The sequence below is a fragment of the Balaenoptera physalus genome (assembly GCF_965194825.1).
Source record: "Balaenoptera physalus genome assembly, chromosome: 1".
Classification (NCBI taxonomy): Eukaryota; Metazoa; Chordata; class Mammalia; order Artiodactyla; family Balaenopteridae; genus Balaenoptera; species Balaenoptera physalus.
Window position 1 is genome coordinate 6,308,830 of NC_138882.1, and position 16,896 is coordinate 6,325,725.

The 16,896-nt window shown below is 39.5% G+C and overlaps 2 protein-coding genes across 7 annotated transcripts in view; both read left to right on the forward strand.

Moving 5' to 3' along the window:
• The window catches only part of ZBTB41 (zinc finger and BTB domain containing 41), a 44,236-nt gene extending 35,659 nt beyond the window's left edge, over nucleotides 1-8,577 (forward strand). For both annotated transcript variants that reach the window (XM_082425514.1, XM_082425513.1), the window contains exon 11: nucleotides 3,838-8,577. In XM_082425514.1, the coding sequence (XP_082281640.1) occupies nucleotides 3,838-4,493 (656 nt within the window). In that variant the 3' untranslated portion in view covers nucleotides 4,494-8,577. The remainder of the gene's footprint in view (nucleotides 1-3,837) is intronic.
• Nucleotides 8,578-15,198: 6,621 nt separating this feature from the next.
• ASPM (assembly factor for spindle microtubules) overlaps nucleotides 15,199-16,896 on the forward strand; it is a 62,670-nt gene continuing 60,972 nt past the window's right edge. For 4 of the 5 annotated variants that reach the window (XM_082425238.1, XM_082425241.1, XM_082425243.1 and 1 more), the window contains exon 1: nucleotides 15,200-15,708. In XM_082425238.1, coding sequence (XP_082281364.1) covers nucleotides 15,412-15,708 — 297 coding nt within the window. In that variant the 5' untranslated portion in view covers nucleotides 15,200-15,411. Of the gene's footprint in view, nucleotides 15,709-16,896 lie in introns of all 5 variants that reach the window. The other variant, XM_082425240.1, reaches the window with a different exon arrangement.

The following is a 16,896-nucleotide window of genomic DNA, read 5'->3' on the forward strand; positions in this document are numbered from 1 at the left end:
TATATTTGTTCTTTATTATTGTGATTAAAATACATTGATTTTTTTGTTTTGTTTTTGTTTGGGGTTTTTTTTTTTTGTTTTGGTCTATGTTCATGAGATATATTGTCTTTTTTTCCTTGTTATGTCCCTAACAGGTTTTATTATGACTATGCTGGCATCAAAAAATAATTTGGGAAATAATACATCTTTTTCAGTTAACTGGAGGAGTTTATATAATATTGGCATTATTTCCTCATTACTATTTGGAAGAATTCACTGATAAATTCCACTGAACTTGTTTTCTTTGGAGAAAGGTTTCAATTACAGATTCCTTAATAGTTTCAGAGCTGTCAGATTTTCAATTCTTGTTTCATTTTTAAGGAATTTTATTTAATCTAAAATATAAAATCTATTGGCAAAATTCAGAGTATTGTATTATTTATCTTTTTAATGATTATAGGATCTTAAGTGATAACCTTATTTTATTCCTATTGGTAATTTGTTTTTTCTTTCTAGAAATTTATTGATTTTATTAATCTTTCAAAGAACTACTAGATTTTGTTGATTTTTTTTTCTCTTTTATATTTGTTGTATATTTCTTTTCTGCTTTTCTCTTTTTTATTCTTTCCATTTTATTTGGGTTTAATTTCTGTCTTTCCCTATCTTCTTTATATAGATGCCTAACTTAATTAAATTTGGCATTTCTTATTTTTTATTATACATATTTTAAAGTTCTAAACACTTTAAACACTGCTTTAGTTACAGTTCACACCTCATTTTATATTTTATGTTTTCATTAGAATTCAGTTAAAAATAGTTTCTAATGTCTTCTGATTTATTCTCTCATTTGTGCTTTATTTTAAATTGTACTATATTGCCCAATTCCTAAATATTTGGGGATTTCTAAGTATTTTTATGTTACTGATGTCTAGCTTAATTCCACTTTTGTCAGAGAATGTATTTTATGCAAATATTCTGCATTCTAATATGATATTTTTGTCTACTTATTCTATAAGTTACTGAGAGCTATATGTTAAAATCTCTAACCTAACTGTTGATTATAAATTATCTATTTTTCATTTTGAATTCTTCAGTTTTTTGCCTTATATATTTTGAGGCTGTGTTATTAGCTATGTGCAGATGGTTATATCTTACTGTTGATGGTCCTTTATATCATTGTAAAATGTCCCTTTTTATACTGGGATAAAGGACCAGCTCTCTTTTGGATAATATTTATGTGGTATTTTTTTCTTTTTACTTTCAGTCCTTATATGGGCCTGTATTTAAGATGTGTGTCTTTGGAGTATTATTTTATTATGATAATCTCTTTTAATCAGGATGTTTAGTTCATTTAAATGTCACGTGATTTCTCATTTATTTGGGTTCAAATCTGTCATCATGCTATTTGTCCCATCTGTTTCTTGATGCTTTCTTTTTTTTAATCTTCACTTCCTTGTAATTATGAAGTATTTTTATTACCCATTTTCCCTCAGTTTACTTGTTAATTGTATGTTCTTTCAGTATTCTTTTAGTAGTCACCTTGAAGATCACAACATGTGTTCTTAAATTATTAGAGTCTATCTTAAATTAGTTCTTGATACCTTTCTAGACAATTCAGAGACCTTACGACACCATCTCTCTCAGCCCTTATGTGTTATATGTATTTTAATTTTACATATACTTTAAACCATGTAAAACATTATTATTTTGTTTGTTTGCTTTCAATAACTCATTTATTTTTAACCATATTTACCCTTTACTCTTCACTCCTTCCTTCATGACCATTCTTCTACCTGAAATCATTTTCCTTCTTCATGAAGGATTCCCTTTTGTGCGTATCTGCTGGCACCAAATTCTCTTAGGTTTTGATTGTCTGAAAATGTTATTTTACTTTATGGAGACTCTTTGGCTGACTGTAGAATTTACGTTAGCAGTTATTTTTCTTTCAATATTTTAAATGTGTCATTTTTTTCCTCTTTGACCTTCTCTAGTGTTTGTTGAAAAATATACTGGCAGTCTTACTGTTGCTCATTTAAAAGAAATTTCTCTTTAATTCACTGCTTTTTAAGATTTTTCTGTCTTTGATTTTCAGTAGTTTTATTATAGTGTGCCCAGATGTGTTTTGGGCTTGTTTTTTTTTTTTTTTTCTTTCTTTTTGTATTTTGTAAGATGGGTAGAACTTATTGCATCTATGACTTGTCTTTTATTTAGGAAGATTCTCAGTCAATTTTTCTTTCAAATACTGTTTTTGACCTATACTCTATTTTCTTTCGGGACTCCAATTATATGTATGTTAGACTGCTCACTTTGTCTTATGTACCTCTCTCTTGCAGATGGCTTACAATACAAGTTTATGATGTAACAAATCTGTAGGTGAGAAGTGTAACCCAAGCTAAAACCTCGGTGTTGGTAGGGCTCCATTTCTTTCTGGAGGCTCTAGAGGAGAATCTGTTTCCTGTGCATTTGGGTTATTGGTAGAATCGATTCCTTGAGTTGCAGGACCAGGGTCCAGGTTCTAGTTTTTTTTTTTTTTTTTTTTTTTTTAAGTTATACAATTTATTTATTTATTTATTTATTTATTTACTTATGGCTGTGTTGGGTCTTCGTTTCTGTGCGAAGGCTTTCTCTAGTTGCGGCAAGTGGGGTCCACTCTTCATCACGGTGCGCAGGCCTCTCATTATCGCGGCCTCTCTTGTTGCGGAGCACAGGCTCCAGACGCGCAGGCTCAGTAATTGTGGCCCACGGGCCCAGCTGCTCAGCGGCATGTGGGATCCTCCCAGACCAGGGCTCGAACCCGTGTCCCCTGCATTGGCAGGCAGATTCTCAACCACTGCGCCACCAGGGAAGCCCTGCGCCACCAGGGAAGCCCTCTAGTTTTTTAACTGGTTGTAAGCTGAGAGCTTTCTCAGCTTCTAGAGGCTGCCACATTCCGTGGGTCCTAGCCTCCTTCTTCCATTTTCAGAACCAGCAGTTCGGGATTGAGTTCTCTTGTCACAGCTCTCTGACCTTTTCATCTTTAGTTATCACTGCTTTTAAAGACCCACGTGATTAGATTGGGCCTACCTGGTTAATCTCCCCACTTCAGGATCTTTAACCTTAATCATATCTGCAGAGACCCTTTCACCATGTAAGGTAACAAAATCATACCTTTCGGGGATTAGCCAACCACCCTGGCTACTGTAGGAGTTTATGTTTCATGTGAAAAAAACAAAAACCAAAAACTGCCGTGTGAGAACCTGACTCCAGAAGAATTGAAAACTGGCCAAGCTTCCTTATTCTTGATCCTCATCAACTCTCCTTATTCTAATGTCAGGCTAGACATTGGTGTTACTACTTCTCATTCTGATCCAAAGAACCAGGTTAATCGAGTAGCTGTTTTATCCTTCTTGGGTGGGAGGAAATCAAATGCTCTAGTGTACAACTCTTTTAGGGGCTATAGTGGGAATAATAGCAAGCAAGCAATAATGACAACAGCCTAGGTTTATCAAGTACTTACCACGTGCCAGTGTAATGCTAAGCACTATTATTTCATTTTCTCATTCAGTCCTTTCACCAAGTCTGTGAGGTAGGTACTGATATTATTCCATATAACAGGTGAGGAGACTATGCTTAGAAGTTGGGGAGCTTGCTCCAGGTTTGCCTGGTAAATGGTGTAGCTAGAATTCAAACTAAGATCTTTTGGATGTTTGAGCTCATTCTCTTTACCAGTTACTATACCGTCTCCACTTTGTGATAGCATATATTACTGCTTTTATTAAGTTCTTGTAAGTATTCCCATGGAAAATTTGCTACTTAATTAAAATCATTGTCTTACCAAGTGACTGCGTTTTACAGTTAATTTCATTTGTGTTCATACAGGTGAAAAACCATACAAGTGTCAAATTTGCAATCAATCTTTTAGAATTAAGAAAACTTTAACAAAACACTTGGTCATTCATTCTGATGCCCGGCCTTTCAACTGTCAGCACTGTAATGCAACATTTAAGCGGAAAGACAAGCTGAAATACCACATTGACCACGTTCATGGCATCAAGTCACCTGACGATCCTCTCAGTGCTTCTGAGGAGAAGCTTGTATCCTTGCCAGTAGAGTACTCATCCGATGATAAAATCTTTCAAACAGAAACAAAACAGTATATGGACCAGCCCAAAGTTTACCCGTCGGACACCAAGACTATGTTGCAGAGTGTGTCTGCTGAAGTGTGTGTCCCCGTAACGCTGCTTCCAGTCCAGATGCCTGACGCTCAGAGCGACCTGGTGCATCACACCACCACTCTCCCTCCACCTTCTCACGAGATCCTGTCGCCACAGCCGCCATCCACTGATTACCCACGAGCAGCCGACTTAGCTTTTCTGGAGAAATACACTCTTACTCCTCAGCCTGCAAATATAGTTCATCCAGTCCGACCTGAACAAATGCTAGATCCTAGAGAACAGTCTTACCTTGGAACGTTATTGGGCCTCGATAATGCCACTGCTGTACAAAGTATTTCTAATAGTGAGCATCATTCATGAGTAAACCTAAACATTCCACAGACTTTTTCCGTGGTTACGCGTTAATGGTAGCCTAGAGCTGACAGCTTTTAACTTAGTGGGGCTGCTATTTTTTCATTTTCTCTGGTTTCTCAAGTCCTCAGAACCGTTTCAAATCAAGAAAAATATGTATCTCTGTTTACTGAACATATGAATATTTGGACATATTTTGAGGTATAATATTTGAAATGGACATTTTTGTGATTTTTTTAAAGACTAGTGCTAGTTTTTAATGGTTTCTCTAACTTTTCAAAACTATTAGCTGTTAACATTATGAGGGTATTTGTTTTTAGTCATCAGTGGAAATTTTTATTCTTCTTTAGTCTCATTCCTCGTTTCTCCCTTCCCCATCTTCCAAACAAGTGTTAAGTATGATGTAGCTTTTAAGAAAGAATACAAGAGTATATAGTACTGATAATTGCAACTGTTCCTTATCCTAACTAAGGTTTCATTATTATTTCTTCCAGATTTTTAAAAACTGAAATCAGGAATTTGAATTTATAAGAAAGTCTTGGATAGTTCTGTGTTCTTTTTTCATCTGGCCATAATTTCAGTTTATCACTATCCTTTGGTCTTTTGACAAACTCAAAGCCAGAAAGCTAACTAATGCAGGATTAACTCATTAAAGGAAATGTAGAATTGAAATAATTACCCAAATGATTGGTTTTTGCCTGTGCTTCAATTATTATGAATAAGAAATGCAAATACAGGTCTAGGCATTAAATTACACAAGTTAAAAATGTGTTAAAAGCAAAATATGACAGTTTTAACTAGATATTTTTTAAGGTAAGTTCACCTTTTGTATTTTGCCATTTATTGCAGAAACAATAATATATCACAACATATATCTTCGTCTTACTATGGGAAGGGCAGTTATAAGTAATTAATGAAAATTTAATTAACAAGCTACTTTTGGTCTCATTTACCTTTGCTAACTGAAACTCTGGGAAATAGAACCTACAGGTTTCATATATGATTGTTAGAAAAGGTGCCAAACAAACATAAAATTTGTGTCTAATTGAACTTAATGTTTTTTAATTAAAGGGAACCATTATTTGTATACAGATTTACATGTAATCTAGATCTTTATTTTTGCTTTACACATAGCCTAATGTCTGTAATTATCCTTGATTTTTAATTTTGTATGAGACAAAAGTTGAGGACTTGATAAAAGGAAATAGCAGTTCGAGCAAAACCTCACTGATTAAAATTAAATGAGGAAAAAGTCAGAATTGTAAAATACCTTTAAAGATGTGCACTTTCCATATTTTCAAGTCAGTTTAAACTTAAACTAGGATGTTTCCTAGTAGAGCTGCTTAAAGGGTTAGAGAATAGGCAGGGTTGATTTATTATTAGATTAGCATGTCATTTGTATGTAAACTACTGGAAAATAGCAATTTTAAGAGTTTTCTATTTCAGTTTTGTTTACACTCCTAATTGCTTTAAGCACTTTTTTTGTGTAAAGTCTGGCCCAGCCCTTGTGAAAAAAATCACAAATAAAATAATGAAGTTTTAGTGAATAAAATTTAACCACTTAATGTGGAAATTTGTTTGCTGAAGCACTTAAGAAATGAAGGTACTTTACAGGAATACTCACCACACTAATGGAAATAAAACAAAAGAAAAAATAAGTTGAGAATTAGGGCAGTTAACCAAAGCAGCTCATATAAGTAATAAAACCAACCTGAGTTTTGCCTCATTTATCAAAGTTTGGTTATAATTATCCTAGGACCGATAGATAATAGTTATGTATTAATTCTTTATAAAACATTCTTACTTTTGTGTGGAAATGTTATGTCTGGAGTACTTACATGATAGAACTTGACTATATGAGGTACTATTATTCTGTCTTTCAAAATGACTTTAAAAAATACATCTTTATGATTTTTATCATAAAGACGTATAAGACTTAACTGAAAAACTTAGTATGATGAAAAGATATCATATCTAAAAATGTACCCTGCCTTGCATATAAACCAATGTAGAAAAGTTTGGACTTATAGAAAGGCAAATGGTATATATGTGTATGTGTGTGGTATATTATATGTTTGGTAGCAGAAAAAGAGGGTGTTGCGGTGTTGCATTTTCACATTCAAAAGAATACCTTGCTTTTTGAAGGTATTGACTTTAGGGTTCTTTTAATAATAATCTCCTAATGCTTTAAATATATGATTTGATTGTAGGAATTGGTTTACAGTATAGAACTTTTCTGGAATACATCTCTTATATAAAGTGAAACATAATTATATTTAGTTATTATTGTAGATAACAAACTTGAATAGTAATTTACTGTTTTATACAATGCTTTCACAGTTATCTCATTTAAACCTCATAACCAGCTCTGAAATAGAAACGACATACTGTATTCCCATGTTAGAGATGAAGAATCTGAGGTTAAGCCTACATCATTAATAAGTGGCAGAGCTACTAATAGGGAAAGAAATGGAGCATTAATGAATGCTTACAAGGTGCCAGGCACTGCGTTTTCTCATGTAATCTTGAAAACAGTCTGGGAGGTAGGTAGTATAATTCTTATGAAGAAATAACCTCAGCGGGTGAACAGACAAACAAATCTGCTGCCTCTAATTTCCAAATTAGAATATAAGAAATTTTACAATTGTGAAAACCTCATGGATTTGAGCAAACTGAATGTATATAAGTTTTTGAAGTTGGCACAAAAAATACGAAATGAGACCTACTCTTTTCAGTTAACCTTTTGTCACGTTGTGATTTGGAGCATTTTGAACAGATGCTCCATTAGCTCTAAAACCCATTAATTCTGTAAATTATATACTTAAACTTTTGAATCTTGCAACTAAGTTTAGCCTCCTGCAGAATTTTTTATTTTGAGTATAATTTATTGTTTTAAATTAATTTTGTAGTTGATAGCAGTTAGCACTTATTATGTAAATTGAATAATTTATCAAATGTAGAAATTTGTTAACCTAATCCATTTTTACTTAAATGCACCAAAGATTTTTAGTAGGTATTAAAATAGTTTAAAAGAATTTAAATTCTTTGTTGTTTGAATAAATATTTGTCCAAAGAAGCACAGTTGAAGTCCTAGGATTATGGATTTTTTTAAAAAATCGTTTGAATACTAAGGTTAAGTGTTTGTGTTTATATGTATAAAAATAAGAACAGAAGAAAATACTCTGGGAATAGTCATACTGACAAACCAGTTACAAATAAAAATACTCAGTTTTCCTCAGTTTAATTAATTGAATGTTATCTTTTAAGTGGACACTATTAAATGCTAAAAGTAAGCTTACTTTTTACACTACACTATTAATTAATTTTGCCTTAGAATTTTTTTTAAGACAAGCTGAAGATTTTTTTTGTAAGAAACCCCACCTATTTTTTGCAGCCTAAAATGCTGTTTAAGATTAGGGTTTGTTCTTCATGCCAGCAAGATTTCACCAACAACTGTGAAGGCAGTGATCTTTGCATACTTTTAAGTAAGTAACTTAGTCATCTGTTGAAGAGGAGTAGCAAAAATAGAGTTTTAAACTGGTGCTTTATTAAGTGACTTAATTTAAAGTGACGGTAGATCATGAAGTAGGTACATTAATAATTTTCTGTCAACCTTAAAATTGTCAAAACATCTTTGAGGAGTGACTCTCAGCTATTAGTTAAGGGCTAACAAGTATTTAAATATCATTCATTGCTTTTCACTCTGTAATTGCAAAGGAATTAACAACACCATTCACTGGTGTGTGTGTGTAAGTTTGCGTTCTCCTCCTAGCAGATCACTCTGCGGTATCATTGGTGGAAAGTCAGACGTGAAGCATCAGCTAGCTCTTTGACAGTGTCCTTTTATATATGCCCAGTCTTCTCTGGATTGAATGCATTGTGCCTTTTCAGTGCGCTATACTTGCTTGGAGTTGACTCTGCTGGCTGGACTGTTTTGGTTAATAAATGATTGTGGTTGTTTTGTTGTTGTTGTGGGTCTTATGTATGTGTTGCCTGCTGGTCAGGCAACAGTTTTTTTTAGGTTGCTTTATGTTTTTGTAGGAAAATTGGCACCAAGTACTAGTGTGATTTTTTTTTTTTTTTTTTTTTTTTTTTTTTAATCTCTACTACTGTGGCCTTTCTAGTTACTGTGAAGCCACTCCTGGGCCTGTCTCTAGATGCTCATTAGAGGAATCTGACAAGTAAAGTAAAAAGAGCCGTGTGTCTGCCTCTCCTCCTCCCATCCCCCACCTTTTCTTGTTAATAATCAGTTACCAAACCACCCAGCTCTACACTGAGCAGCTTCTTTTTTCAGTTTGCCTGAAACTGAGCCAGAGGTGATGGCTTGAGATGGGTCTCATAAAAAGCAGCAACATCCCAACCAACAGACAAATTGAGTTGATGAACTCAGGAAAAATTAGGACTTTTAAAGTCATGTTGGATTAGTCTAAGATTCAGTGCCAAATTTAAAATGACTCGAAATGTATTTTTTAATAAGAAACAAAGTAGCATTTCTAAAACTTTTAATAGTGTTATGGTAAATGTTACTATTAGATTGAATAATGGATAATGTGAGGATAATTTTTTGATAGTTTCTAGGAACCACAGACAATTCTTTTTAGGTCCCCCCCTTTCTTTTGCACATTCCTCTCAGTAAAGTCTATAGTGGTTTTTGACAGGGGGGATCGTTCCCTTATTTCCTCTAAAATTGTTTCTACTTCAAGGTACTTTTTTCCTGCAATAGTGGCATGTTTTCTGCGCTTCCTCTTTGGAAGTGGCCTTAATAAGGTAGAAGTTACAGCATTAGGTCATGTGGAGGATGAGGGAAAGGTCTGGTAGAGAGAGCGTCTGTACTGTGTTTACTCTTCACCTTTCAACTTGATGTGCATTGATCTTGAGTCTGTGACTGTTGAAAAATCCCCAATTTAAATTTAGCCTCTGTAGCCATTTATAAAGAGAGAAAATAAAAATTATATTCAGAGACTAGAGGTTATACAAAGATGGATATACGTCTTTTGTTCTGCTTTTTTCCAAATTCTTAGGTAAAGAAGTAGTTTCGGTGCTTGCATTACTGCTGGCGATTTTAAAACATTTCTTGAACGAAGAGCATGCACACTTCTCATTGTTATTTCGCCTTGTTGTTTGGTATTCCTGCTTTGTAATTACAAAATTTTTATTCCTTGTAACAATCGGACTTTTCTTATCCCTGTGGACAAAACTGTATTACAACTGATGAGTGCAGCTGCCAAAAAATGAGCACAGAGGTGGGCATTTGGCTGCTCCGTGTTGTGTAGGAAGTGTTCTGATTACGGGATTTATGATGTACACTAAAGTGGAAATGCCTTTGAACTTAGTTTTCAGTCTCCAATCCTAAGTTTTCTTTTTAATCATTAGAACTCTTTTAAAAACAATTGCAAAGAAAAATCTAAAATATCAAGATTCATTATTTTGTCAACTGTGTGTAAAGTATCTTGTGAGTTTTATAGATATTTTGACTGTCTCGTGTATCCTGAGTACCAATGTCTTTATAGAAAAATTCAGTTCTCTGTGAAGACTAGGAAGTGTATTGTATATTGAACTAGTTCTATGTGTTGTTTTGATATTTAAAATAAAGTTCTTTGGTCCTAACAAAGCATATCTAGGTTTTATTGAACACATTTTCACATCATGACAATGCAGTGCTCTGCCTGCCTCCTGAAAAATTGAATAAAAAGATCATGAACACATAGAAAACCAGTGTCTTGGGGCACAGTTATTAAATTTTTCTTTATTTTTCATAAACTAGATACCACTTTGAAATATTTTATATGTTAAAATGTATAAATCATTATTTAATGGTTTTTAAGTGCCTAATTAATATAAGTTTAAATATTAATAGTGGACTATTATGCTTGAAGTAGTCATGCGCTGTTTTTCCCCAAGGAGCCTGAAGTGTAGAAAATCCCATGAATGGGCTGGTCCCTGTGACAGTGAGAGGGGTCACTCTCACCACTACCCCTCATTCCCAGAACTGTACACTCTGGCCACGGGACGGACCGCTGCTGGTCTAAGGCATGAGCTGAGTGACAGGACACACCCGACCTGGCCAGCTGTCATCTGCATCTGGCACCATAACTGAGCCTCCGCAGGCAGCTGGTAGAAGACTAGTGAATTCCAAGCCTTCCCACTAGAGGCGGTGTTGTGTGGGACACCTAATTCTCTATTGCTGTGTAACACACTAGACCAAATGTAGTGGCTTGAAACAACAGACATTACCTCACAGGTCCTGTGGGTCAGGAATCGAGTGGCTGAGCTGGGTGGCTCTGGCTCAGGGTCTCACCGGGGGTTGAAGTCAAACTTCATGGGAGCTGAGGTCTCTAGAGGCCATCCTGGGGTTGAAGTCAAACTTCATGGGAGCCGCCGTCTCTAGAGGCCATCCTGGAGCAGGCTTCACCTCCAAGCCCACTTCTGGCCATAGTTCCTCCCCACACAGCCTCTCTCTACAGGGCTGCCTGGTGACAGATGCACAGCTGGCTGCCCCCAAGAAAAAATGAAAGAACACAGGCAGGATTTAAGTTGCAGTCTTTTATAACCTAATCTAGGAAGTGATAGCACATCACATCTGCCACTGGGAGTCCCTAAGTCCACACCACTCAAGGGACACAAATTAAGATTCCCCTCTTGAAGGGAGAAGTGACCAAGAATTTTTAGACACACTTTGAAAACCTCCGCAGATTCATTGGTTCTAGAGAAAGCATTCTGTACGTCCGTGCATGGATAGTGGGGGCAGGTACAGCAATCTATACTCAGAAAACGCATCTACTCCAGAGAGGAAAATACCACCTCTTCTGTGATGGAAAGGGTTTAATGTAACCCACATGCCACAGGTAACTGGTTGGTCCCTGGGGAGTGGAGTCACACTGGGGGTTCTGCTTGGCCTCTGTTCGCAGGTCAGGCTCTCAGCGGTGGGACATCCGATCAGCCTTGGAAAGAGGGACTTTCGTAGCCCCCACATCTGCGGCCATGGCCAGTGTATACATGGGTTCACCAAGTAAGAATGGGGTCTCTGAGGAAAGAGGTCTGACATCTAAGCAGGACAGGTTGTCTTGTTGGCCTGATTTTTGAGCTCTTCCTTTGCCTTGGATATTCTCTGATGGCATTTACTAGGGACACAAATTTCTTAACTTTCTGTCCCTATTTTTCTTTTTAATTAATTATTTTTGGCTGCGTTGGGTCTTTGTTGCTTAGCAGTTGTGGCGCACGGGCTTAGTTGCTCCGCAGCATGTGGGATCTTCCCCGACTAGGGCTCAAACCCATGTCCCCTGCATTGGCAGGCGGATTCCTAACCATTGCACCACCAAGGAAGTCCCCCGTCCCTATCCCAGATGCCCTTTTACATACCTCTCCTCCCCAGACTTACTTGTCACCAAGTTTTCATTTTGCTTTTTCCACACCCTGGACCCGCTGCCCAACCTGCTGACTGTGCCCTTGAGTCAGCAGAGAGCAGAGACGTGTCTTCTCCCTTTTGAAGTGGATTAGATGCACCATCCAAAATTCTGCTGAGTGTTCTCATCTACCTTGAGGGGAGGTTAGATCATAGCTCTGCTCACATCTGGCCTACCATACACATCCATCCATAAACCAGACTTTTTCTTCCTTTATGAAATGGTCAAGGAAATCCCCAATTTCCCCGAGGTATAGACTGAGAGAGGCAGTGTAGGAGGAGGAGATATTACAGGACCCGAGTCGTCTGTGTAGCTTGTGAACTTGGGGCCTGCTCAGCCCTGGGCTGGTGTTCACCACTTTGACTTGATAATGGAATGTTGCTTGTCACATCCAGTTGTTTGGCTCCTTGGATTAGATCCCCGGTCAGCAAACTTCTTTGTAAAGGGCCAGATACTAAGTAGTACAGGCTTTGCAGGCAATATGATTTCTCCTGGAACTATTCGACTCCGCCTTTGTAGTGTGAAAGCGGTTGTAGATAACATGTAAAGGAATGGGTGTCTCTGTGTTCCAGTAAAACTTCAGTGGGGTAATTCTCAGACCCTCCCAGTTCCTGACGGCTGTTTCTTGCTCATCAGATTTAATTAGCAAATGTCATCAATATAACGGAACCGTGGAGGGGCTGCCTCTGCTGGTGAGGGAGGTTTGTGGGAATAGGGAGAATTACAAGCTCTCAGCCTTTAAAATTTTGCCCAAATACTATACTCCTTCCCAGGGTCCCCCTCCCTCCCCTTAGCTAGGGGGGCTGGTAGGGTCGAGCATTTAATCAGTGCTGCCACATTTACCAGCAGCCTCGGGATTAGTCCTTGGCCATGTGTTCCCTGAGACCACAGGAAGTGAGGGGCTTCTTCAGGCCTTCCGTCCACACATTCTTGTTCTCAAGATATGTTTTTTTTTTTTTAATTTTATAGCTACTTTATTTATTTATTTATTTATTTTTGGCTGTGTTGGGTCTTCGGTTCGTGCAAGGGCTATATCTAGTTGCGGCAAGCGGGGGCCACTCTTCATCGCGGTGCCCGGGCCTCTCACTATCGCGGCCCCTCCCGTTGCGGGGCACAGGCTCCAGACGCGCAGGCTCAGTAGTTGTGGCTCACGGGCCCAGCTGCTCCGTGGCATGTGGGATCTTCCCAGACCAGGGCTCGAACCCGTGTCCCCTGCATTAGCAGGCAGATTCTCAACCACTGCGCCACCAGGGAAGCCCTCAAGATATGTTCTTAGTGGTACCCTTGGATGTTCACAGAGTTTCATTTTCTTTTTCCCTACGTATGCTCTCCTGGGTGGTCAGGTAAAACCAGGTGACACTCTAAGCTTTATAATCATTTATAAAGTGTTGGCATAGCCACTGTGTGCCCCGGCCACCTGATCTTTGAATAAATTGCCCTTCATATACACTTCATCTCATGCTGCCACCACAGATAGATAATTTGAGGACTCAGGATGCTACCACATCCCTTGGATTATCATGATGTGTTTCTCGCTAGCAGGAGTTTATCCCTGTGCTCCTCAAATATGAGCAACTCAATTCAGAATTCTATCTTAAGAGGCAATTTCCTAAGGCCACTATTGCATCAGCCAGGGACACTAAGGAAATAGTTGGCCCTCTCCAATTTAGTGGAATTCAACGAAGTTTAATAAAGGGACTATTTGCAAAGATGTGACGGGGATGCAGGGAAACAAGCAATAGTGCCATATCCTGGGACTAGTAACACCATGGTATCCCCACACCCAGATCCCCAGAGACCCATGAGGAGAGGGCACCTCTCCAGCTACTTGTGATTTTAATGTTGAGATGGAGCCAGCCCAAGAGGGGGTGGGGGGGGGAATGGGGGAAGTACCCTTACCTCCCTCTCTGAGTAAAACAGAAGCTACAGAGTAAAAAACCTATGGATGTAGCAAATACAGAACACAGGCCAGCATCCCACAGCAAAGAGCAGGCTGGAAAAGGGTTGAGGGTGGAAGTGGAGGGCAAATGAAAAATATCCCATGCAGTTTATCCTGGATTTTCTAAAACTGTGCGTCAACAGCATTGCTTTATGAAGAGAGACTGCAAGGGGAGAGCATAGATAAACAAGATGTGTTACTATCATGTTAAAAAGCGTTGAAACAAACATGTCAGTGACTTAAGCTTAAGGGCTTATATTTGTAATGTTAATTTGATGAACAACATTCACAGTATGAAATAATAAATATAAATTAAGTGTATATGAAGGTTATTGTCGTTCACATTAACATTTTGCTAAAAAATTATGGAGTAGTGGAATCCTAAATTAGGATTTTAAGAAACCTCCATGAACACTTTTGATTAAATATCGTTAAGATAACAGGGTTCAACATCAGGTCAAAATGGGTGTCAGTGAATATAATTTCAGATCCCACCTTCCTCATTTTGGTTTTCCACCCAGGGAGTTTTCTTTTGATATATTTCGTGCACGCGTACACACATCCACACGTTATTTTTTAAAGTCTCCTCCTGTCTTAAGAGGCAGTAGGTGCAGGGGTGAGAGCAAGACCAGCCGAGCTGCCTGTGTCCCTCTCCTGGCTTTGCCACTTCCTGGCTGGCTGGACACCAGCCTCGCTCATCTGTGAAGCACGAATAATGGCACCTCCCTCACAGGGTTGAAGTGAAGGTTGAGATAAATATGTCCAGGGCTTAAGACAATCCCTGGCAAAGAGTAACATGTAAGCGATAACCATTATTATCAGATGTCTACAATTAAAATTAAAACCGAGAAGTTATTTGTCAAGGGCAATCAATGCCCGTCAAGACAATCGCTTATGAATTTCTGGGAATCTCGGGTTTTGTTTGTTTACCTAGTTTTGTTCCCAGTATCACGGAGCCCCTGCTGGGGTCAGGCACTGACATCAGCACGTTCACACTAACTATACATTTAATTTTCCTCATTTTCTCCCATTTGGGCCCAGGAAGCCTCTGAGGGGAGCTCAGGGTTGTGACCCTGGGCGGGTATACTGGGGGAGGGAAATGACTGTCCCAGCACCGCAATGACTGCTGCATTTACGGTGGAAGTGCTGTGACTCTCTTTCTTTCAAGCAACCTGTTCACAAAACCGAAAGGCGAATTCCCAATCTGAGCCCCGGGCCTCAGGGGACGCCGAGACCCCGACGCCACTGTCGCCTCCGCGCGTAGAGCGCCGCGCTGCCGTCGACACGTTTAAATAAGGCGCCGTCTTCTCATTGGCCGGGGCTGCTGCCCGGTGATTGGCCCCGCGCGGAGGTGGGTGGGGCCGGACGCGCCCATTGGTGGAGGCGGGAAGTTTAAACAGAGCAAAGAACCTGCGCTGTTTGCTCCTGTTTCCAGTTTGCGAGTCTGTGTGCCCAGCTTCTTTCCCGGGTCCCGGAAAAGAGAAAGGGGGCGAATTCGCTTCAGTTCCCCGCAGCTTCCCGAGAGGACACGGTGGGCGTTCCTACAGGGGCGGCTCGGAGCAGCCCGTTGGTCCCAGAGGCCGCCATGGCGACCAGGCGTCGGGGGCGCGACAGCTGGGAGCGGAGCCCCCCGGAACCGAGGCCGCGGGCGGGGCCGCGGGGCCCCCGGGCCGAGGAGGAGGCGGCCTCCCCGCCGGTCCTGTCCCTCAGCCACTTCTGCAGGTCGCCCTTCCTCTGCTTCGGGGACGTGCGCCTGGGAGCCTCGCGGACGCTGCCCCTGGCCCTGGACAACCCCAACGAGGAGGTGGCCGCCGTGAAGCTGTCTCGTGGCCCGGCCGCCGAGTGCGGCTTCACCGTCTGGCCGAGCGCCTTCGTGCTGCAGGTAGGAGGGGAGTGGGCCTTCCGCGGTCTCCCCGCCGCGCTCCGGGAGGGGCCTCGGAACGCGCAGCAGCGGACCTGAGGCCTGGAGATAAAGCCAGGTCCTTCCCTCTAACGCTGGGTGAGCCCTGGTCCCCGGCGCAGAGCAGCTGGGTCGGCGGGGACTCGGGCGGTGACAGCGCGTCCACGCGCCTGCGCGGAGCATCCTTAGAAGCCCTTTCCTAGCTTTCTGTTGCAGAGAAGCGTTTTTCATAGACTTCAGGCCTCGAGAAGACTTGCGGTTCTAGAGTAATGGATGGCACTTTTAAAATTAATATTCTTATCTTTCATCTGTCTCTCTATCCATACATCTATCCATCCACCCATCTGTCTGTATTTAAAACTGCCAGGAGTACTTTGGTTAGAGCAGGGTTTTTTAATTGCTTTCCATCAGTCATATTAAATATCCACTTTAGTTTCCATAGGGAAACTGATTCCACAGAGTCAGGGTAACTACTATTCCGGTGAACTTTGTTTTGGCCAAACGTCTATAGCAACAAAACCAAAAACACTTCCTCAGTGTTGTTTTCAACAAGTATGAACACTTTATTATTTTAATCTTTTTTTTGTTTGTTTGCTGTAGTGTAGTTTTACCGGTGATTCAAATTTAATTTTATGACTGTTGTTTCAAGAACTTCCTGGGTAGCTTTTCTTCATTGCATTGGCCAGAGTAATGCTCCCATTCCTGTCACCAAAATCTAGAGAATTTACTTTCTTTTTCTGATTTCTTGGTCTTTCCATTGATTAGAATCTCTGAAAGGGTGAAAAGAAAAAAAAAAATAGCTGAGGGAGCCTCACTCCTTATGTAAATAACCGCTTCCTAAGGCAGTGAGAAGAGGCTTTAATCTGAGGTCTGTTGACTTGTGCATAAGCAGTGGTTCAGCTACACTTAAGAACCTGCCCGTTCTCTCTAGTTTATAAATGTTTGCTTTTCTTTTCGTGAAAAGATATATACTTTTTTCTATCTACATAATACTTCTACTTGTTCTTTTTTGTTTTGTGGAACTAAAGTTTTTGGGTTTTGTTTTTTTAGAATTACACTTTTTATACTGTAAAAGTTAACTGTTCTTATCTTTTAAACCATCCGTTTATGATGTTTTATGGTTTCTGCTTTAAAACAAAACTTGTCTTTTATTAGCTGTTGATCTCCCTC